Source organism: Centrocercus urophasianus, unplaced genomic scaffold, assembly GCF_019232065.1.
Source record: "Centrocercus urophasianus isolate 14NV4802_14NV808 unplaced genomic scaffold, USGS_Curo_1.0 seq_16, whole genome shotgun sequence".
Taxonomy (NCBI): Eukaryota; Metazoa; Chordata; class Aves; order Galliformes; family Phasianidae; genus Centrocercus; species Centrocercus urophasianus.
In genome coordinates this window covers 26,446,482-26,469,164 of record NW_024884711.1, presented here as the reverse complement: position 1 = coordinate 26,469,164, position 22,683 = coordinate 26,446,482, and the positions used below count along the sequence as shown (strand labels likewise).

The 22,683-nt window shown below is 39.5% G+C and overlaps 1 protein-coding gene across 1 annotated transcript; it reads left to right on the top strand.

Annotated features, from left to right (window-relative positions):
- Positions 1 to 696: 696 nt before the first annotated feature.
- Positions 697 to 21,577, top strand: LOC122159374 (pituitary tumor-transforming gene 1 protein-interacting protein-like). Its single transcript, XM_042816893.1, has 7 exons — positions 697 to 805; positions 3,192 to 3,244; positions 5,523 to 5,631; positions 7,037 to 7,145; positions 10,084 to 10,152; positions 13,860 to 13,906; positions 19,923 to 21,577. The coding sequence occupies exons 1-7, from the start codon at positions 697 to 699 to the stop codon at positions 19,970 to 19,972; spliced, it is 546 nt and encodes a 181-aa protein (XP_042672827.1). The 3' UTR covers positions 19,973 to 21,577.
- The last annotated feature ends 1,106 nt before the right edge of the window (positions 21,578 to 22,683 follow it).

Here is a 22,683-nt window from a genome sequence, read left to right as displayed (position 1 = left end):
TGCCACCTAGTATGTGAAAGAGGGTCAGAAGCAATGGGCATCACTGCTGCCTGTGATGGTCAGAGCCACTCTTGGAGGGAGTGACAAAGATGATTAAGGGCGTGAAGCATCTCCTGTATGAGGAAAGGCTGAGAGACCTGGGCTGTTCAGCCTGGAGACTTAATGGGGAATCTTATCAATGTTTATAAACATCTAAAGGCTGGGAGTCAAATGGATGGGACTAGGCTGTTTTCAGTGGTGCCCGGTGGCAGAACAAGAGCACAGGAAGTTCACCTGTGGGGGTAACAGAGCACTGGAACAGAAATAGGTGGTGGTTTCCCTCTCTTTCTGGAGATATTCAGGACACGTCTGGGCGCTTTCCTGGGGGTCCTACTGTAGGAACCTGCTTTTATCAGGCTGTTGGACTCAAGGACCTCGGGGTCCCTTTCAACCCCTGCCATTCTGTACTTCCCTTACCGTTCGTTTCCTAAGCGAAGCAATCATTCAGCACTAAGGAACCTGCATTTGTCACTTGACCTACTGCCCACTGTCGAGCCTCCCTTTCCGGAGCCAGGTGATAGAGAAGCTCACAAAGCTCAGCTGCAGAACGCACGCCCTGCCACAACCCAAACGCACAGCTGTGGGGCGCCTTCAGCACGGGCCGCACGGAGCAGGCGCAGCGCCCGCCCTGCACACCAGCTGAGCCTGCGCGGGGCGATGGGCGCGCGGCAGCTGCGGGCGCTGCTGGGCCTGGTGCTGCTTTGGAGCGGCGCCGGGATGGCCGAGGCGCTCCACGCCACCGCGACTCCGCCGGCACCGGCGCACGGTAAGGAGGAGGCGGCGGCCGAAGGTCTGCGGGAACTGCGCGCTGCGCGAAGCTCGCCCCGAGCCACCGCGCGCCGTTCGGAAGCGCCCTGGGGAGGGGCGGGTGTCCTCGCCCCCACGTCCTCCTCCGCCGCAGGTGGGGCGGGGCAGCCCCGAGGCACGGAGCGGGCTGGGCGGCCCCAGGGGATGGAGTCTGGGGGGCTGTTGGCTGGGGAGCGTGCCGCCCGTTTCTTGTCTCATAACGAGGAAATAGCCTAGGAAGCTGGCTGCGTGCTGTGCCATCCCGCTCGTTGCCTTGGGGTCGGTTATGTTATAGTCGCTTTGGGAAGGCGGTTGGTGAAGTGCTTCCTGGTATTTGAGTGGTGTGAGCAGAAACGTTGGGTTAGTCTGCATTAAATTCGGGTATCCTATACAGTCCGTGACACCTGCTTTTAAAGTCCCATTTGATGACTTTATTTTATGGTTTATTTTATGGTAGGGTTTGTGACTGAGAACAAACATCTGACTTGATGAGACCTGGGGCAGCAGAGGAAGGGAGCTGCCTGTTTCTCAATAGCTTCTCAGCAGTTAGGAAGGAACTTGCTAACAGCTGCCTGTTAATCAGTCTCTTTCTGATAGAAGCATAAACCAAACCAAAGAACTCTGAGACAGAAACTGGATTGAGTTGTCTTTCCAAGGAACTTTGCTGCCCTTTTTGTATGTTTTTATTCATGTGATTTTAGGAGGTTGCTCATGGCACAGAGTGTGCTGTGAAAAGATTCAGTGACCTTTAAGGAACAAGTGGTAGAAATAAGATTAAGTTAAGAAGAAAGGCTGGATTGCTATGTCATATCAGTAGCTTTGTAGTCTTATTTTAATCCTAAAGCAAAGTAGTTGGTAAAACATAAGGCCTTGCTGACTGTCAGGTGACTCAGTTATCAGAGTGATGGTCTCATGAAGAGCAAGAAGGCCGTTCAGTGGGCAGTCTGTGGCTGGAGGACATGGCATGCTGTGCTGCTGTTGTGGAAGTTCTGCAGAGTTGGATGTGCACAAAACAGGGCTGCAAAGTTTTTCTGCTTGCCAGTGTCCCTATAAGAGGGATGTTCTACAAGGCTTGATTACTGGAATAAAAGGAAACCTGAAGGACAATAAACAGTACTTTTTCTAACTATGCCAGGTGGGAAGGATGTAGATAGAAAACAAATTAATGCAAACTATCCATGAATAACGTAAGTTTGAGCAGGTTTCTGACTACCTGAGCAGTTGTACTTTTTTGTTTTTCAGTGGAATAGTAGGAGCTTCCTCCTGAAAGGATCACTGAGCTGAAGGCTACAGTGCAGTTCTTAGTGTTTCAGAGCCTTGTCTTCCTTGGAAAAAATAGTAATAGTAAAAAAACAGCCCTTTGTATATGCTGCTTTTCTGCATAGTAGGGAGGTGGAGCAATGTTTTTAAACAAAGGCTTTTTTAAATTGCCTGTGCATTTCATTGTGCCTGTATTTTGTGAAGGAAGAGCCTGTGTGCTTTATCTCTGTTGTTACACAGGTCCGTGAGTGCATTCCCTAGTAGGTGAGGTCATACGTGTAATTAAGGTGCTGCAATTCCTGTACGTGCTGACAGAATTCTAGTCAGTAAAAAAAGAAAATTGAGTGTAAACAGTAGTAGTTTTTATCTATTTCCCTGTGAGAATACAGTCTTGATACTGTAGTTAGCTCTGTGCAAGATGTGTTATGCTCAGTAAAAATGGTACTGCTTATCAAATCCTGCTTCTTGGTAAAACACTTCAGTAAGAATGATTCTGCTTATCAAATGCTGCTTCTGCTTCTTGGTAAACCAGGCATGCTATGTAAAAGCAGTTCTTCATTTTATGGTAGATGCTTAATGCTTATTTCATGTCAGTATAGAAGAAGTGACTGATGAATAACTAAAAATGTATTACTGTTAGTAGTAATGCTGTGCCTGACGATTTTTTTTCCCCGATGAAGTTATTATCATAGTGCCTTGAAAACATCTGTTTGAATTTGGGAACTTCAGAGTTGCTTTTTTCTTTTTCTATGTGCCTGTACACTTAGTGCTGTTTTCAGGCGGACTGGGGGGCTGCGTGTGCCTTAGCTTGACAGAAGTTGCATTCTGCTCTCTACTGTTGAGGGGAACACGTAACTGGTGGGAGATCTGTGGATCTTCTAAGTTGGGCAGCCCAGAGAAGTGTATAAAGCAGAACAAAACTGTTTTTCCAGTTCCTAGAGTAGCATTACATTTTGTAACAACATCATCCCTTTCATAATCAAAATTTTTGCTTGTACCTAGTAGTGTGTATGAGGGAAAAATCTCTAAGTATCACTTTAAACATTTGATGTTATTGAATACACATAAATGTGATACATGTGGTGGTGTTTCTTTTTCTTCTCTAGCATGTTCAGAGTTTTCCCAGAGGTCCTGCGAAGAATGTTTAAAAAATGTTTCGGTAAGATTTTAAGTATATTTATTTTATTTTATTTTTTTTACTGGGAACTTGATGCTTCTCCACTTCCTATTAAGCTGAGTTGTGCGCTGTTCACTTGGCTGTTTGGTTGTTTGGTTTTTTTTGTTCTCGTTTTCTAGGAATGATGAACCTGGTTAAGCTACCCTTAATAGGAGGAGATCCAGATCAGTGAGTTGTAGGCTGGTTTTGAGTTGGTAGATGTAGTCACTTGATGTTCTTCTTCCCTCCGAATGTCATGCTGTACTTTCCATCTCCAGGTGCCCTGCTCTGGTCAGTTGCTGAGGGTATTTCTCTGCCTTGGCTGGAGGGCACTGACTGAGTACAACGTGGGCTGCACATTGCTGTGGGTTCTGTGTGCTTCCACAATGCAACCAAGCAAGTTGCTGCTCCTGGTTTTGATTCTTGCCCTCAGTTTGTGAGCAGCATTGGTTGTATTTCTACCTTATAAGAGAGCTGGATAAAATGACTCATAGGTGGATAAAATGCCTTGCATTTCTTGTATCCAGACAATGAGAGCTAGCTATGAATGAAGCGAGCTAGAAATACCTTTTTCTAGAGATGTTCTGTGCAGTGCCTTCAACTGAAGCAGACTGGATTGGTGCTTTGTAGATGTTCAGATGTGTTGGCCTCTCCACTGCCAGGCTGGGTCACTGTAGCAAAGTGTTTTGATTTCCAGTGAGACTGTAGTAATGAAGACGTTTAAATCAGTGGAATTTGATTCTGTGTCCTTTACTCAAAAAGTAATACCCAAGTCTGCCTGCCCCTGCGGTGTGAAAGAGCGTTTTCAGTTCTAGCCTCTCACTGGGAAGAATTGTTTCAGGAGTCCTGCAATTACATAAGTTACTGCGAAACTTGCACAAGGGAAAATTGAGAAATATCCAAACTTATCTGTTTTATGTTTGTTTTATGCACTTATGTATTTCTGAATTAAATTGCTTTGTATAGATGTAGCCATTGGTTGTGGGCTGGTGGACTGTATTTGTCATTATAAACCTGGCATTGTGTAAAGAACTCTTCATCTCCAAAAATGCAAAGTAGGAAACAGGAAATATGGGTCACTGAAGATTAAATGTTCATTACTACCAGTGGTGTGACTGTCACTTCAAATAGGCATGTGGCTGCTGCCTGGGAGGACCAAAACTGGCACATGAGCACCACCTTATTAACCTGAGAGCTGCGTGTTCACCTTGTGGGAGGAAAAAGTCCTTCAGATGTCTATGTGCTCTGAAGGCACTGTAGCAGTTACAGATACATTATTCTCAGAAGCTGTCAAACCAATGATGGAGACCAGTCTTGTGCCCATGACAGAATGATGGATGATTCAGATGAAATAGCATAGCTGTTAACCTTGAAGAAGTGACTTTAGAATGAATTCAGACAATTCACGCATACATTTAAAGAAGAAAAAGGCTATCAGCATTTGAGCTATATGAAAGCAAAGGATTGCTGGAATTAGGTAAATTGCTGTAGTTGAAGAAGTTGCAAGTTGATGATTGTGTAGGTAATAGCAGCAGATAAAAGTAAAAAATTAAACTTCTAGTGAATAGGTAAAAATCAAACAAACTCTAAAATGTAGTCATTTGATTCATTTAAATAGAGTTATAATTCAAAATAATCTGATCTTTGTAGTAAGTATAGTTAGTCTTCTGAGTTGATGAGTACCTATTTTCTCTTATTTCTATCAAGAAGTTCTGAATCCTGCTATTGTCATGGGTACGCTGGTACAGTTCATTGTAAACGTACTATTTTGTAAGGAATAATGTGTAAGAGTTTGGGTTAGAACTTCTGAATCCAGAAACTCAGCTAACTCAAAATGAGTACTTATTACTATAAAATTACCCTTACTTAAAAACTGAGAAATTTGTCATGAGATAATGTGTAGATATTGCTTGATGTCTTAAGAGAATCATCTCTTCATGTGATTCTCCGTTCTATTTACTTGATTTACTGGGTCAATTGTTAATTTTGGTAAATATAAGCACAAAACCTTTTTATTCAAGTGTACTGAGTACCTTAGTGTGTTGCCAAAATGACTTCAGACCTGTATAAATATTTATCTCAAAGTAAAAAGTTCAAATTAGGCTTACTTTGGAATTGTGCCAGAACTTCTGTAGGTTCCATACTACAAGATGCTATCAGTGTGTAATACTGTATCGTACTTTTGTCTGTGGAGAGGAGCACTTGATTATAAATTGCTCTGTAATTAATTGTTATAAATTGTTTTCTGAAGATCAATAATTTTTTTGTTTGTTTTGCACAGTGCCTTTGGTGTTTCACCAACAACACTTGTATTGATTATCCTGTAAGAAGCATTCTACCACCATCTTCGTCGTGTTCACTCTCAAATGCTCGATGGGGAGTTTGCTGGAGTAGGTACTAATTCTACTTCTGTGGTTGGGATGCATCTACAACTATGCTCAGTCTGAAATGAGGCTGCCACTTACTGCAGCTTTTCCCTGATAATTTACTGGGAGGGTTGTGGCAGGATGGGGAAGGGCAGTGGTTATGGTTGGAATGTGGGATATCCCTTTGGTCAGTTCAGGACAGGTCCCGGCAGTGCTCCCTCCCAGTCTCTGCACACTCCTAGCAGACTCAGACAAAAAGCTGCCTTGATGTTCAGCAAGACCTGTTCAGCAATAGCAAAAAGCTGGTGTGTTATCAGAACTATTTGAGCCAAAATTCTGAATAAAAATACAGCACTGTACAGGCTGCTGTGAAGAAAGTTAACTCCATCCCAGCTAGGCCCAGTAGGGAAGGACACTTGTACTGCATCTTTTTGCAAAGTAGTCATTAAGGGTTTTACTGATACTAAGGGTGCTTTTGACAGGTAGGTTGTTGGTTTTTTTAAAGGAGGAAGGATTTCTAGCTTGTGTGGTTTGTGTTTCTGGACTGGATGAAGCTTAAACACAGAATTAAAACATTGTAATGGAGTACATTCCTGGCAAAAGTGGTAGAAGTTTAAAAAAAAAAAAAAGTCAGAAAAAGATGTGTTTTGCTTCAGAGATCTTTTTATGAATTCTATGCAGCAGTACCTTGTGGTCGATACCATCTGGATGCCTACCTGTGTGACCTGTTGCTGGTACCTGTTTTAGCAGGGGAGTTGGATTTGATGATCTCCTCAGGTCCCTTCCAACCCCTACAGTTCTGTGCTTCTGTGATCTATTCTTATTGAGGCTCTCCACTTCAGATTTAGTAGGAAACTCAATTAATCTGTGAGCGCAGTCATCTTAATTTTTCTTTTTTGCAAATAAAATGAAGAGACGGGCATTGGCTCAGTTTTGCTGAAAAGAAAGGTGAGTATTGCAGCTCTCAACATTCAAAAACAAATGACCAGCTTCCAGTTACTGTTTTTTATGGAATAAAATATTAATGCATTATCAACTGCTGGTGCCCATAATGTACGTACACTGCTGCATCTACGTAGCTGCTTTTTGGTCACAGTACAGTGACTGAAGTAGTTATTGGGAGGACAGACCTGTGCAACTGCACTGGAAGATAGGTATAATATAAAGTATTACAGAATGAGTTGTAACAGTTTTGAATGTGTAAAAAAAAAAATAAAAATAAAAATAAAAAAATAAAAAAATTTTCCTCAGTGTAGATAATGCATAATAGCAAAATTCTAATGTGATGTGGAGTTCTGATTAGATTAACGTGTTGGTTTTTATTTTTTGTGCATGGAGCTGAAAAAAGGCTTGGGAATGAGAGGGAACTATCAGGAAGATAAATGTTAATGCTGGAGTTTAACAAGTTAAATATATTCATGTTTTTCAGTAAACTTTGAGGCTTTAATTATTGCCATAGCTGTAGTAGCTGGAATCATTCTGGTGTCCATAGCAGTCTGTTGCTGTTACTGCTGTTACTGCAGAAAACGTTTCAAGAGGTAAGTATGTGTGTTTGTTTTCTTCACTGACTTTGGCTGCTGGTCTTCCCTACCTGCTGATGCACCAGAAACAAAACTAAAACCCCAACCTTTTGCATGCCAACATACTAAGAGTCTTCCAATTTGAAAGCATATTGACTTTTTTTTGTACTACTTTAATTGGCTAACGTCCTTTTGAAGGAGGGGGTATTAGTTGATGAGCAGCTGGCAAACTCAAAAACTCAGTGCTGTCATCTGAAGTGACAAGTGGTTATTTCCTTGTGAAACACCTGGAAGGCCGTGCTTATTGGGGCATCACATTATTCTCCTTACTATCAGTGAATTTTAGAGTTTTAGGTTTCTGGGTTCCAGTTCCAGCTTTGGGATTTCTCTTGTGAATGAAATTTGGGCCCTCATTTCTTGATCTGAAATGATTTCTGTGCTATTTCAGGTAGGTGTAATTCATCGTCCTTGTTTGATTTTGTTAGAATTTATGCACTTGAGCATTGTTTAGTGCTGTCCTTCAATCCAGAGACAAATTATACATCTGTGGCTTTCACGAGGGGGGAAAAAAAAAAAGGTAATTCTTTTCCTTAAAGATGCATGTACCTGCTGTGCTGGCAGATTGGTCTGTCCTAGTGCAAATCCATCCCAGTACAAAAATTGCTAGCTCCATAGCCCTGTGCTGATAAGCCCTGAGGACTGCATAAAACTGCTTTAGATTTTATGTAAGATCTGTCAGCTTCTTCTGCAGAAGAACTGTGTGGGCTCCTGTGGCTGACATGCAAACAAATAGAGCTTGATTCCTGTGAAAAAAGAGATTTGTGTCAGACTTCAGTTTTAGTAGCTGAGTCGTCAATCACTGCTGTAACATTTCATTCTAAAAATGGAGGGTTAGTTGAGAGTCATCTTATGTCACTACTCCAAAGGTGTCAAGCTTAATCTTTTGACACTTAGAGGATTTAAAGGTCTTGTCAAAGTGGGGTCCGGCTTATTTCAGGAAGATTCAGAATGTATTATTACACTGCAGTCTGAGGTATTCGTAGCTTTAAACCCACTCATTCTCAACAGGAATTCTTTTGCCCTCTACTTCTGAGATTCAAGGACTCCTTTTCCATCAAAAAAGCTAGGTATAAATTGGACAAATGAAAACTTGCAGAAGTGTAGTATTCGGTCTGTTTTGTTGATTTATTGGGTTTTCAGAAGCATCAGCATTCCTTCTGAGAGTTCACAACTATACAGTTATATAATGTTTTAGAAGGCAGCATCAGACTCCGTCCCTACAACAGAAATCCTTTGGCTTTTAGGATATTGTTGCATTGTTATTTTTACTATGTGCTTGGACTTTGAGTTTTATTCCACGTACTTGAGATGCAATTATTCATGAAACTGTACTAAAATAAACTTTCACCTTAACTACTTCAGGTTATCCACCCCTCCCCCTAAAAAAAAGTGATTGTTCATTTCAAACTCCCTGAATTTGATGGAAAACTTAATTTCTTGGCAATGTCCAGAAATCAGAAGTTGATGCTTTTTTAGTTATAGGGAATAAATACATTCTCTGAACCCTATGCCATCCTTTCATTGATTTGGTGGCTTTCTATTTTGCAAGACCCATGTGAGGTGAGACGATCAAGAAGGCATCGGGGTCTCCAGTAAGGTAGTTTTACAGAAGGATACCTGTGAATAGAAGGTTCTAGTCTTCTTGGGTGTGCAAATATGGGGAATTAATTAATCAGACAAAAGGATCTAGCATAGTTTTCTAATAAAGAGAACCTGCTGTTTTCTACTGTGTTCCTCCTGTTTTCTGTATTATTAGACTTTCTAACTTTAAATGGTAACAAAAATGCAGGGGCTGGAAAATTTGTACATTAAATGCAATGTGGAGTTTGAATTGGTGGATTGCATTTAAACATCTTATGCATTCAAACGTGGATAGATTGATGGAACAGGTGGGAAAATTGAGTTCAGATTACTAGTTCTGACCTCCTTTTTCATGTTAAAACATTAGACATGCTCTAATTAACCACTGGATGTCACTCTTGCTTAACTTGTGTATTGGTTGCTGCAGATGTATGGCATTGTAACTGTTTCACTATTAGCAGATGTGTTAGCATTGCAGGTATTAATAACATTCCATCTCCAGGTAGTATGCTTGGTTCTGAAAAATGATCAGCTTCTAGAAGAGTATGGCGAGTGTCCGTTACCAGTCCTGAAGAATTGTAGTTTAATTCTGTCAAACAATTAACAAACAAATATTGTTTAGCATATTTTGGAGACTTACAGTTCTCATATGATATAGCTGATGAATAAGGGAAGCTGAGCTTTCTCAAAGCAAGCCACAAAGCTTTTCCTAATGGCAGAAAAAGGCTGTATGCTGCAACTCTTTACTGTGTTATGCAATTTCAGTACACGCATTCAGTAGAGTGTATCTGTGCACAGAGCTCAGATGTACCTTGTAGACTCAGCATTTCCCAAATTCACACAGCTGATACACTCAGGTAAGTCCTTGCTTACTCTGTAACAAGGCAGGCAGCTGATGAGACAGTTCATTCAGACAGCTTTCCTGAGGGCAACTTGAGATTGGATAGCAATGGTTGTTAGGAAAGATAAATTGTCCTGACACCAAAAGCTTATGAGCCATCAGTCTTCTTTCAAGGAGCAGCGATGAACTTAACTGTGCACGTATGTGTGCAGTTGGCTTACTCTAAATGGGGGCGACACACAGAGGAAATAGCAAGTAGGATCCCTGTTTCTGGAATGGTCTGTGACGTGTCTGAGGCTTTAAATTGTCCTGGCATGTTACTACAATGAACAAATCATATGGGTGTAATAAAATGTTAAAGTTCTACAAACTTTTCGATTATTCAGCAATTAAATTAAATTTTACATAGCATAAATGACTAAACACGGATTGTTTAGCACTGAAGTTGATTTTTCTTCCTCATACGCCTTCTAGTAGACCAGATGAAGAAGAAGAACAGCTAGCTAGAAAGAGAGAGGAACGAAGACTGCAGTCTCTTCAGAGGTAAGTCATGGCAGGTTGATGTATAGCTGCACGCCTGCAGTAACATGGGAGTATTCTGCCTTTCTAAGGAATACATAGAATGCTTAACAAAGACTCTGATGGAGATACTGTGAAGTTTCCTTGACTGTGTCATACTTCTAAAGAACTATGCTCAATGTGAGACTTACAGGCTGAATTAGGAGCTAGCATTTCTGTAACCTCTGATAGGTTGATGATTACTGTAGTAAATGCTCTGAGCTCTCTGCCAGGTGAGAGCAAATGGGAGGGTTGTGTCTGAAGTCTTGCCCTAGTCTCTACTCTGGACTGATGCCTGTCTGTGGCACAAGTTAATGCCTCATTGGGGCTGGGTTTCAGGGGTGAAAACCTCTTTTTGAAGTCATTTAACAATTTGTTTGCTTTCTTTTAAAAGAAAGGTAGACAATATGATAGGTAAATATCAGAACTTCTGCTTAGAGGTAGGAAACTTTCATTCAGGTGTTATTTTATGCAATCCCACATTTCTATTTCTGTGAAAACTGCACTGTGTAGAAAGAAGTATAAGGCTAATAGTGCTACCAAGAGTCAGCCTTGATACAGTGTTGCTCAGTGAGAGAAGCACTTTTCAGGATGGAGGCTTTTATACCTTAGTTCTCCAGTGACTAGTTGTTCAGTATTTTTTAGATAAACAGATTTTATAGGTAAGGCCATGATACTCCATGATACTTACCTGCACTATGTACTCTTTGAATCATAGTTCCTTCTTTGATCTTACCAGTAAGATACCAAGTGGGCGCCTTCACTGCCTGGCCATTGCCTGCCATTTTCTTTTGAGCTTAGATTCACTGCTAGTATGAGTAGGGACTGCAGGGAGGAAAGATTTACTTCCAGGTGAGACCCATTGGGGAGCTTTTGAATGAAGGCATTAAGTTTCTCATATGGGAATACTCCACATGTTGACACCTTAGTGTGGAGCATGTTGCCACAGCTGTGCAGTTACTCCAGCTTGACACTTACAAATTTGTTAATCTGAGTCTTGTTATAAAAGGGTGCACGTTCTTAAGACTAATCGCGACAGCTGATCTAGCAGTGGTGACTAGGTTAACTATTTATTGTAATAAGTGGTGGACTTCTGTGCTAGTGATATGCTTCTCTGTATGTTCCGTTAAGGGGATTTTCCATTATATTCATATCCTTCTTCTATCTTATCATCTTTTGTCTCAGTTTGAAACAGTTGTGTCAATCTGCAGACTTAGTTCTCACAAACTTTCCTATAAGTCATTGATAGTTTCCTGCCCTCAAAAAAGGCTTTTTTCAATAAGTGAAACATCCCAGGAAGTATTTATTCACAGGTAGCCAACTATTGTTATTTTCTTGTTATCTTCTATTACTTGAATCAATGTGACGGAGTACAGATATCCAAACCCACCTTGCTACAAACAATTATGTCAGCATTTGTCTATTGGCAGACTGTTACATTCAGCTGTTGAGAAGCTTCCTCCAATACTATCTGATAATTGTGCTTTCTTGGGAAATACAATGAACAATCAAACTACAGATGTTTTAAAGTTCGGGACACTATGATTTCTCAAGCTCACTAGAAAAAAAGCATAGAATGCATATAAAAAATCTGTATGTCTTTTTTTCATTCTTTTTGTTGAAATTCTTTTGATGTGTGTGTGTGGGGGAAGTACACCACTTTACATTGTTTGCATTATGATTTTTGTTACTTTTTGCTGCTTTTTTTCTTTAGGGAAAACCTCACATAGTTGTGTGATGATCATTGTGCTTTGACTGTTATGAGCAAGCTTTTAAAAAGACATGATGAGAGATCCTCTAAGATAACTTTTCTGATATTATGAATACCTGTAGAGTTGTTATGAAATGTTCTTCAGATAGCAAACTGCTTGGGATGATTTGATAAGACTAACACATATCTTTTGATGTACTAATATGGATCCCAGTTTTTCATCAAGAACCTTGACAAGCTGTGTCCCTCATTCATTCCTTGTCACCCTGTCTAACATCAAGATTTGACCTCTACAAAATAGTACTGCTAGTAGTCAGAAATTCCAGTGTCAGCAATATGTAGATGATGTGTTGCTATGCTTGTTATTCACCCTTCCACTGTTATTCTGTTCATTTGAGTTTTTTGAAAATTGGGATTGATGAAGCTGAGATGAAGAACAACAGAGGGAAAAGTGGTTTTCTACTAAAAGGGAATCCTCTCAGAGAATCCTGTGAGGAATGTGAGCATTTTGTTGTATGTCAAAACCATGTGTCCTGTTGTGCTAAACTTATTTAGGCCACATATATCCTATATTCAGTGAAATGAACACTTAATGTGTATTCTAAAGCAATGGCTCATGACCAGGGACATGGGGAATAGCTGTATACCATAACGTCTCTACTGTGATCTGTATGTCATCTTCAAATTATTAACATGGTTAATCTTCAGGAAATCTGATGCTTCAAGAATGCATACTTTGCTGTGCACGCAGAGGAAGTGGTGTTGGATAATTTACAAGGCAGAGCTAAGACTGAATCTGTTCCTGAACTAAGCCTGGGGACAAGGCTTGCTGGAAGCAGGCTGCCCTGCCAGAATGATTGCTGCAGTCTTGGAGCAGCAGCTCTCTTTCCTGGCTTGTGTCAGGACTGTCTATGGAACAGGTACACTGTTCCCATTGCAGAACAAAACATAACAGCAGCCCTGGGGTATTTCATGTGTTCTGAACCCACGTACTTGTTTAGTACCCAGAGAGAGCTTGGTAGGGTTGTGGAAAAAAGCTGAGAGCAGGCCAGAACACCTCTCCCTGCCTATTAACTTGTTTCCTGTGAGTCCTGAATGAGAAGGGATTGCTAGTAGCAAACTCTAAAGTACATTAATAGTCTTTTTTGACCAATAAGCTACTGAGAAAACATGATCTTCTATTAACTGGGAATATGTTGGTATCTAAATTCAGAACTATAAATGTTAAACACTGTTAAACACTGTTACATTGTTAAGTAGAAACACAAGTAGGTATCTTAAAAATGTTGCTACTTCGCAGTGGTGGGCAGTGAGGGTGGTTGACAGCTGGTGTCTAATATCTTCCTTCGTTTTTCCCTCCATACCTTTGCAAGGGAGAGAGGGATGAGAGAGTAGAAATTAACTGATTAGGTATTTGGTTTCTGGAAATGGCTAAAGTTTGGTAGTGTTAGATACTGTCTTGAAAACTTAGACAACGTAACTAGATTTTTTTTTTCTTTTTTTACAATATTGCAATATTTTAGTGTTTTCTCTGCTTCAATACAGTGTTAAATCATAGAAACTGCTAGTTCTCACACTTGCTGTGCTGCTTAAATAAAGCAATAATGCATCACCTTTTGTCTTCATGAAAATATTATATTGATTCATGATTCTGAAGCATGCTGTCTTCACAGCTAAATTTTATATTTATATTCCTAGCTGGAAAACCTTAGGGAGTCTTCTAGTATTGCTCCTTGATTCTTGTGTGTATATGTACATACATCTGGGTACGTCACTTACATATAGAAAAAAGATCGATTTGTTGTGCTTGCAAATGTATTTTTAGTGAAGAAATGGTTAGGGAGAACTTATAGAGAATCCTGTCTTTAAGAAACATAACTGACAAATACTTTTAAAAAATGTATATTTTTAACAAATTATCATATTTTGCTTACAGCTTAAAATAGTCTGAATGTTCTTCTGATGCCTTTATCTGTTGCAGGAAACATGAAAGAAAACAGAAGCATGATGAAATACGTAAGAAGTATGGTATGTGATATATTCAGTATCTAAATTTATTTTTTCCCTTCTCCTAATTATTTTTAAAATTCACAGTGGAGGCATGCTGCTTTATGAGTAGCAGAACTAATCAAACCTGATTTCCTACTCTTGTGTCTTCTGCCACCTGAACACCTGATCTCATTGCTGTTTATGTTCTTGTTCTCTTCTGGTGCAAATTCTCCAACTGGGTGAGAGCAGATGTGCTGAATGGGTTGTTTGCTTAGGGTAGGTGTTTAAATATATTGTAAGAAATTCTTTCTGCATCTTCCTAAGAGTGCTGTTGTGTTTTTATTTTTTAAGTTCTTGAATTCAACAAAACAATCTGTCTGAAATTTGCTAGCAGACCTAGACCTGTGGTTATTGAAGGAGGGCAGACTGGCTAGAAAATCAGCTTTTTAAATCAAACTTAAAAAAAAAAAAAAAAGACAACTGTGATTCAAATTTTTGTGGCTTGTTTCTTGTTAAGTGGAATGGTGATCCGGTAGGAGATGCATACTGCAAGGCTGTGAGACCTGGTGCATCATATAGGAGACTTCTATTATCTAGGCCTGTCAGTCCTTTCAGTTTTCATTTGACTTGTTCATTGGGTTAATAGTACTGTGTGTTCAGAGACAGATATGCTAAAACTATCCTGCACTTATTATGCAAATTCCTGTAGTGTCAGAGAAGGTGATTCGAGGGGTCTGAAGAGTCACTCAAAACTGTTAATTTATCCTCCTCTTAAAGTGATTGGCAGACTCTGGCAATGCCACGAGTCCACAATGCAGTGTGTCCTCTGGCTGATGCGGAAATAACACCTTTGGTCTGTATGGGAAAATCTCTCCCTGGGAAGTACACTATTCTGCTGGAACAGAGAAAAAAATCAATGTGAAGCTTAAGCTGAAGAATGTTGTTGAGAGAAGAATTCTTGTTAGACGTCAGTCATGAACTTCAGTCCTGTAGTGTTTTGTAGGGTGACTGAACTGTGGTTGGCAGATGGCATCAGTTTCAATAGGTCTGAATCTTTTTCAAATTTTTTTTTTTTAAGTAACCAACAGCCTTAGGATTTGACTTTGGAATAGCAGTTAGCATATCAAAGCACTGCACTGGGGTTAAGTGAGATTTCAAATAGCTGTGTTCAGTTATTCTGGTTGTGATATTTAGTTTGATCGTCTCTGGAAGGCCAAAAGATGGTCATCTTTGTGAAGATTAGCTTCTCTCTGAGTGCTTAACTTCAGGAATGCTTGGTTGAATCTTGCTTGAAATACATGAGTTTTCTGAAGAGTACAACTGTGATTCAGTGCCTCTGGGATACATGTACCAAATTCAAAACCTTGCTTGTAGCTATCCTGAGAGTTAGTGTCATTTTGCCCCTCAGCTGAAGCTGGGCTGTCAGTAACATATTTGGGATCACGTTCATGCAGTCTTTGTTAGTGGAAGGTGTATTTTGTCACAAAGCATCAAGAATGTCCGTTCCTTCTTGTAGTTAGACTTTGCAATGCAGTTTACCCACAAAAGATTGAATTAACTGTCAGATTTGAGTAGAAAATTTTTTTATGTAAGGTTTATTTGTTGACTGGTTTGCTTTATTGTGGAATCGGAGATTAATTTGTGTTACCGGATATGTTTGAGGCCTGTATTTCAATCATTCATTGTTTGCCCTAAAGGAAAACTGAACTCTTATATGAATCATTGGGACATACTGAAAGGAGGCGGGTAACTGAAGAAAGGTGAAAGACAAAACATCCAACTTAAGAAATTCCTAGATCATTGCTGATCTATACAGCTTGTATTCTGATAACATGCAGACACGTGGCTGTCAAAATAAGTCAGTGGGACAACGCAGTAAGTCCAGCTGTAACCTTTAATCTTCTGTCTTCATTTTTAGCTGTCAAGCAAATACATATGTTAGCATATTAAACATAATCTAATAAAAATTGCTGCAAATAATTACAGAGACGCTAGATTATTTTACACTCTTATTCACTGCAGAGATGATTCTCAGTTAAGTAGGCATGGATGAGTGGCAGAATGACAATGACTTTGTTAACCTGACTCTGTAGATTAAGACGATCATGCCTGAAATTTCAGTATTTGGTTGGCTTTAAGGGAATGCCTTTTCCTATTTCATCCACCAGCTTTCATTACCCCATTTAAATGGTAATTACACATTTATAATGCATTGCAGGTGTCACTCTAGCCACAGTCCTTTGGGAGCTTTGGAAGCTATAGAGAGCTTTAGCAACCAGGAGTACACACTTTGAATTCTTTCTTTGTGGCAAAATTTGATAGTATTTCTCATTTGCTCACATATGTGAATGCAGTGTGATTACACAAATTATATGTTGACTCTTAGAAAATTTTAAAGTAGAATTCAGAGTACTCTGCAGCTTGCGTAACACACAAAGGAACTACAACTTAATTGCTGCTGAATTTGCTGCTATTGTATGTTCAGTATTTCATTAGTAAGAAGCTGCTTTATTTTTTTTCAGGATTTTGCCTGGTATTAGTGGAAGGATTCTGTATCTGTTATTTTTACAAAGTGATTGCTTTTCGAGGTTTTGGACTTCCAAACCACTTCAGTACTGCAAAGGTTTTGATAGCCAATTTAGCAATCCTTCTATTTGATGTGGCACATTGATTTTTATATTCAGTAGTTTGTCTCATCAAATGTTCTCCTATTTGGTATGCATACTTCATATTGACCTTCTTTAGCGTTCTGGATGTATAACAGTGAAACTTGTAATGCTGTACACTTGAAGCTGCTTAGCTTGTATGTTAAGAGTAGGGTTGTTAATTTGAATGTCAAAGAGGAAATGAAGATATGCAGCATATAGCAAACCAGCTCAATTTTTGAGTTGTGTACAATGTCTTGTAAGTATTTCTTTTGATTCTGTTTTCCAGCATTGCTGGTTGTGATGAGGGTGAGATATTGCATAGTTAGCATGGTATATAGTATAAAAACATGCTGGGAAGACTTATTAAATTTCTACAATTGCCTTGTTGTTATATATGTAGTGGGAGGCTTTATTTCATACAAACTAAGGAAAGATGTTTGACTATATGCCTTTCAAATTTCCTAGTCCTACTTAAATACTGGTAAGTAGGTCAAATAGTAATCTGGTAATGAAGATGAATAAAAGTAAGATTCTCACGTTTCTTCCAATTGTCCTGCACAGCAGTATTTAAGTTTACAGTAATGTTTAAGGGACTTTATGGCAAACAAAACTCTTCAGTCTTCAAGCGTGTAGCTGCTTTGAACCTGTGAGCGTAAATTACAAGTTGGGTAGTTGCTCCTTTGCCAAGTGAAACAGCCTTCATGTCTGGTTCAAGGCAGTCTGTGAGCTCCAGTTGCTCTGGGCATGCTATCCAATTAGCATAGGCTTGCAGCTCCTCTTTAAGTATCGTGGCTAAGAGCAGCTGTGGCAGCTGACATTAGCTTTCTGTCATGCTGCTTTTTTCATGTCTCCCCTTTTGTCCACTTACTGAGACCTGAGACAACGTCTTTGGTAAGAATTAATTCAAGTGATGAGTTGCTCTCTCTCTTTTCTCACTTAATACAATTTAGTGATGTACTTAAAATACTGAAGATTGAAGAAACTTTAAGCCTGGATGCATATTTGAGAGCAAGATTGAGCTCCAAAGTTTATTGAATGTTATAACTGCTGTGATTATCCTCATTCAGAGGACAGGCTTGTACCTTCTTTCCTGGGAGTCATCCATAGTTCTTAAAGCCTGAGCAATTCCAGTACTGTACAAATAAAACAGATCAGAGAACTTGAAGTTAACTTAAAATGTGGAAAATGTATCTGCTCATCATCAAGCTTGTCAGTTTAGTAATATTAAAGGAAGCACTACAAAGAAATGCATTTGCAGTAGCAAACAAAAATGACTCATTCACTTGAACTCTCAGGACTAGTGTGAAATGGCTCTTGGCTGAGCAGGTTGGGGGAAGGCAAATAAGGCTGTCCTCTTGAAAATGATATATGAAGTGTATCTTCCCCTGATTAACTGGAAATTGGCAGTACTGGATGTGGAACACCACTTCATTGAATCTCTGCTGTTTGAGCTGTAAGAGAACATTTCTGTGGTTTTACTGTGTTACTTGGCACTTCATACATCGGAAGGTATTTGTTTAGATTGAATTATAGGAAAGACACAAAGGCTTACCAGACTACGTACAGAAAGATACACAAACTAAGTAAAATCAGCAGAGCTATAGGTGTGTGTGTGTGTGTGTGTGTGTGTGCGTGCATATTTGTCCTTTTTCAGGGAGATAGTTACTTCTTTTTGGTATGTGTTTTGTAGCTGTAACAGGTCAAAGACACTGGTCAAGGTAACTCAACCAGTTGCTTCTTTGATTATCTTTGTCGTTTTGTCTGTTTATGAGGCCTTTAAATAGCTAAGCTCAAAATTAAGGTTATCATTATTTGCCAGGGCATCTAGCAGCACCTTCTGCCACTTTGTGGAAGATTATTCTCACATTTGGCACCTTGGCTAATGAGTGGCACTGCCTTCTACAAGTTTAAAGATTAGAAAAAAAATTTTGGGGTTTCAAAATACCATTAATTCCTGCACAAATGCCTAAAAGGCCCCTTTCTCTGAATAATTATAGGAAGGGGCAGTGCCTTCAATACAACGTACTCTGTCAGGTAACTAGATTTTCTTTCTACCTGATTGAAGCTTTATAAAGGTGACTGACCCATTCTTAGGCAAGTAACAGCTGTCAGATAAGAGGGCTGGTTTTAACTTCTTAGAAATGGTCTGCTTGAAATCCTTGCAATTTGAATAATCATAAGAATTTTTGTGCATGTTCCTTAATACTGCATTTCCCTATCAAGTACTCAGGTGCAGTTAGATACGATAATCAGACACACTGCTTGCTTGGCATCATAAAATGTGCTGTTAGTTTGAAAGAAAAGCAACAAGGCAGTCAAGTATAGTCTGCCTTCGGTACTTTTGAATAAAAGATGTATGAGGAGTGCCTACATGACTGGCTGATGACTAGTGTAGTCTCATCTACTGTTGTGAGTGTGAATATTTGTGAATTGGGACTGTTTGGCTTAGCTGTCTTCTCTCTCTGTATCACAAGTAAATGAGGTAGAGAGTCCAGGCTTGCCAGGCAGCAGTATAAAAACATTGGTATAAAAGAGAGTTGCTCTGTCTTTTCACAACTTCAGATCAGCCTCTCGACTCTTACAGGACTCCTTATTTTCAGTATGTGCTTCTGCCTAGCTCAGATCCGGTGTGTGGTTTAAAATCCTTTTGAAATAATTGCTGTATGGAACAGTGATTGCTCAACTAACCTTTCAAGAAGATGATAAGCAAATCCAGTCACTCGGTATAATTGGGTAGCTTCAGTGTTTTCTGACAGTGTTCTGGTTAAAACATCAGGAGTCTTTGTGATGGAAACATGCTGACACTTGGATTAAGTGGTGCTCTTGTTTTGGTCCCTGGTGGTTTTATTGAATGCAGGGATGATCTTCATTTGTTCCTAGAGATTGTTGTCCTGTTGCAGAAATGCCCTAAATGGCTGGAAGTGACAAATTATTGTGCAGATTTGAAGCAGAGTTAAGACAAAATAGCAGTATCCTACATCTGAAAGGGTGGTGATTGTGTAACTTGAATTTATAAACTGACTCATCTGAATCTGCGCTTCCTGAGCCAGCCCTGTACTTAGGTTTTGTAGAGCTGTCTCTTTCAGATGCATTCTGTGGACAGTACCTCACAAATGAGAAATGTGTTCTCCACAGGACTTTTCTTGTAGAAATATTTTCTCTGTTAAACCATGAAATACCCATTGATGAGCATAGTCTGAGAATTAAGAGGGCTTAGTAGCACTTTCGTTATTTTACTTGAGTGTCTGGGTGATAGACCATTTCTCACAAGACAAAAATTCCTTTTAGTTTCATTACATACATAGTATCAGTTGGAGTGAGATCACTAACACAAGCCTAAGCAATGCTTATGATAAAGCATTCATGATAAAAGAAATGATAAATGCAGTTTTGTTTTTGTTTTGCAGGTCTTCTCCAGGAATCTGATAATCCATACAGCAGATTTGAGAATGAATAAAGCTGTGCACCTTCCTTCGGACATGTAGCTCCAAAATACAGAAAGATTGTAGGTTTATGGTGGTTTCCTTTGTTGCTTTTTTTCATTTGCTCTTTGAGGTTGTCTTTTATTTCTGAAGATGGCTCCCCACCTCCTCCCACTGGTTATAAAACTTAGGTGTGGGTGGAGATTTCATGAAATACGTGTCTCTATCTTTTATCCATATATTATCCATATAGAACTGTTTTTCTTATAAATGGTTTGTTGTAGAAACGTGTGCTGATTATATTAACATGTTTGAAACATTAACTTTCTTCCTCTTAAAACTGTCTTCTGTTACCCAATTTAGACGGTTAGCAGTCACAATCAAGTACTTAAATTCAGCATCAACTCCCACCTAAACCATTCTTCCTGTGTTCCTAAATAAAGATTTTCCTTTATTGTATCTGTTTTTATAAAAATAGAAGGCAGTAAGGGAGCATAGCTTCACACAGCAGAAATAACTGATGTTGGTACTGAGGTAGGTGGAACTACAGCAGGCACATTCTTATGTACCACCATAACATGAGAGTGATTTTCTTGTTATCCCTTTGGGAAACGGTCTTCAAAACTACTAAACTGTTGTCTAAGGGCTTAATGAGGGGAGCTTATTTCTTTTTGAGTAATTAAGTGCAGTTGTGAAAATCACTGATTTTGAAAAAAGAAATTACTTCAGTTAACAAAATTGGCAGAAGGTAATTCTTGAAATGAATGTAGAATGTGACTAGATGTGTATGCACCTACTTTTAAGAAGGAACATCAGCCTCTGTGAACACTTCTTTTGTATGCTTTTTTGTAAGTTGCCAATGTTCTGTAGTTGTGATGGAGTGAGCGTGGTGATTTGAACCCAGCCAACACTTGAGCACTGCTCACTTGCTTGCTTCCCATCCTGCAGTGCACGAGGGAGAAAATGGGAACAGTGCAAGTGAGAAAACCTATGGGTCAAGATTATGACAGGTTAGTAAGTGAAGGATGCAGGAGGGAGGGGGGGGGGGAAAAAAAAAAAAGGAAAAGGGTGATGCAGTCACCACTTTCCAGAAGCAATCTGTGTAGTGGCCAATTCCCACCAAAACACATTCCTCTCAGGTTTTATTGCTGAGTGTGATGTTGTATGGCATGGACTGTCCCTTGAATTGGTTTGCACCTACTGTCCCAACTTCTCTCTTTCCACCTCCTTGCACAGCCTCAGCCTGTTTGCTGGTAGGGGTGGACTGGGGGGAAAAAGAAACCCTGACACTTTGTAAACGCCAAAGCATTGGTGTGTGATCAGCTCTGCTTTAGCCACAAACACAAAACATTGCACCGTGCAGACTGTACTGTGAAGACTGTTAAATCCATCCCAGCCAGACCCTGTGTACTAAGTATTTTGTTAACCTTTTATTCTTCTCCATGATGTGATTTACTTCCTCTCTTTTCCTAGAGGTTTTTCCTTGGGCATTTTTACTTGCTTACCAGTATGATGCAGCAAGCAAGGTTTAACTAACGGCTTAACTAACCTTCCTTTCTGTGTATTATCAAAAAATGTACAGTATTGAAGATATGTTATTTTTTATCAATGTTCTTAAAATAAATACTTTAACGTCCTTAGTTTGATGTTTAGTTCTGTTCTTTATGATTGTGGTATGAAATCAATGACCAAGTATGAGTTTGGGAAGAGGAAGAAGGTATTCTGCTTTTTTTTTTTTTTTTCTGATAAAAGAATAAGAACTTAATGCCATGTAAGTGCAGTAGGAATTAGGTTTTGCGTCTGTGTGCAGAGGTGAATTGCCATTCCTTGCAGTGCCCAGGAACCTGCCTGTACTTCAGCTTTAGTGACTGTCTTCTGTTGCTGCTTTTGATACAGTGATCCTTTCAATTTTTTGCGCTGTGATTTTTCAGAGTGTACAGTTCCTTGAGGGCTTATATAAAAACATGGCACCTGGTTCCTGGGTCTGTTTGGAAATTACCATTAATAGAATAGTGAGGTGCACTTTTTTTTAACTTGTATTTGACACTTTATTAGTAGAAAATGTCTGATTTCATGTTTCCTCAGCTGAGGCCTTACTCGAATGGCTGTCTTGGAAAAATTATGGTCTGTGATAAGAGTGAGTTGATAGCGTGGAAATAAAATGTGCTGATGGTTTTCCCCGGAGAGAACTTTTGCAAAAATGAAGGTCTGCCTGCTGTCTCACGACCCAAGCAGTGACATTCCTGACTTAATAGAAACGCATTTTTCTTCGGCACCTGCTGCATTATATGAAGGGCTGTCATGAATTCTAACAAAAGGGGAGCAGGAAAAACCTTTGTTATAATTTCAAAGATGGACATGCTCTTAGAGAGCCAAACATTGCGAGAATGTGGAACGGATGCTACAGTGCAGAATAGTTGTGTATTGCATTTAAAGAGAAGGTTGAGTGAGATGAATGCCATGGTAAACATCTTGTTTACTTGGGTTTCCTGAACCGTGCTTGTGGGTATCAAGAGGTAACAAATAGCTAAATGTATTTTCATTGCTGTGTTTGTGTATGCTAACTTTGTAGTGTAGGCTGTAATTTATACAGAAGTCAAACTGGTCATCCAGTAGTGGAATATTTTGCTTATAATTCAAAATAGCTGTTGATGATGAGACCTTTGTGGGCAGCAGCCTTAAAACTTTGTAGGAAATGCAGAAATCCCCAATCTGTACCCAGACTTCTCAGATTATTTAACCTGTG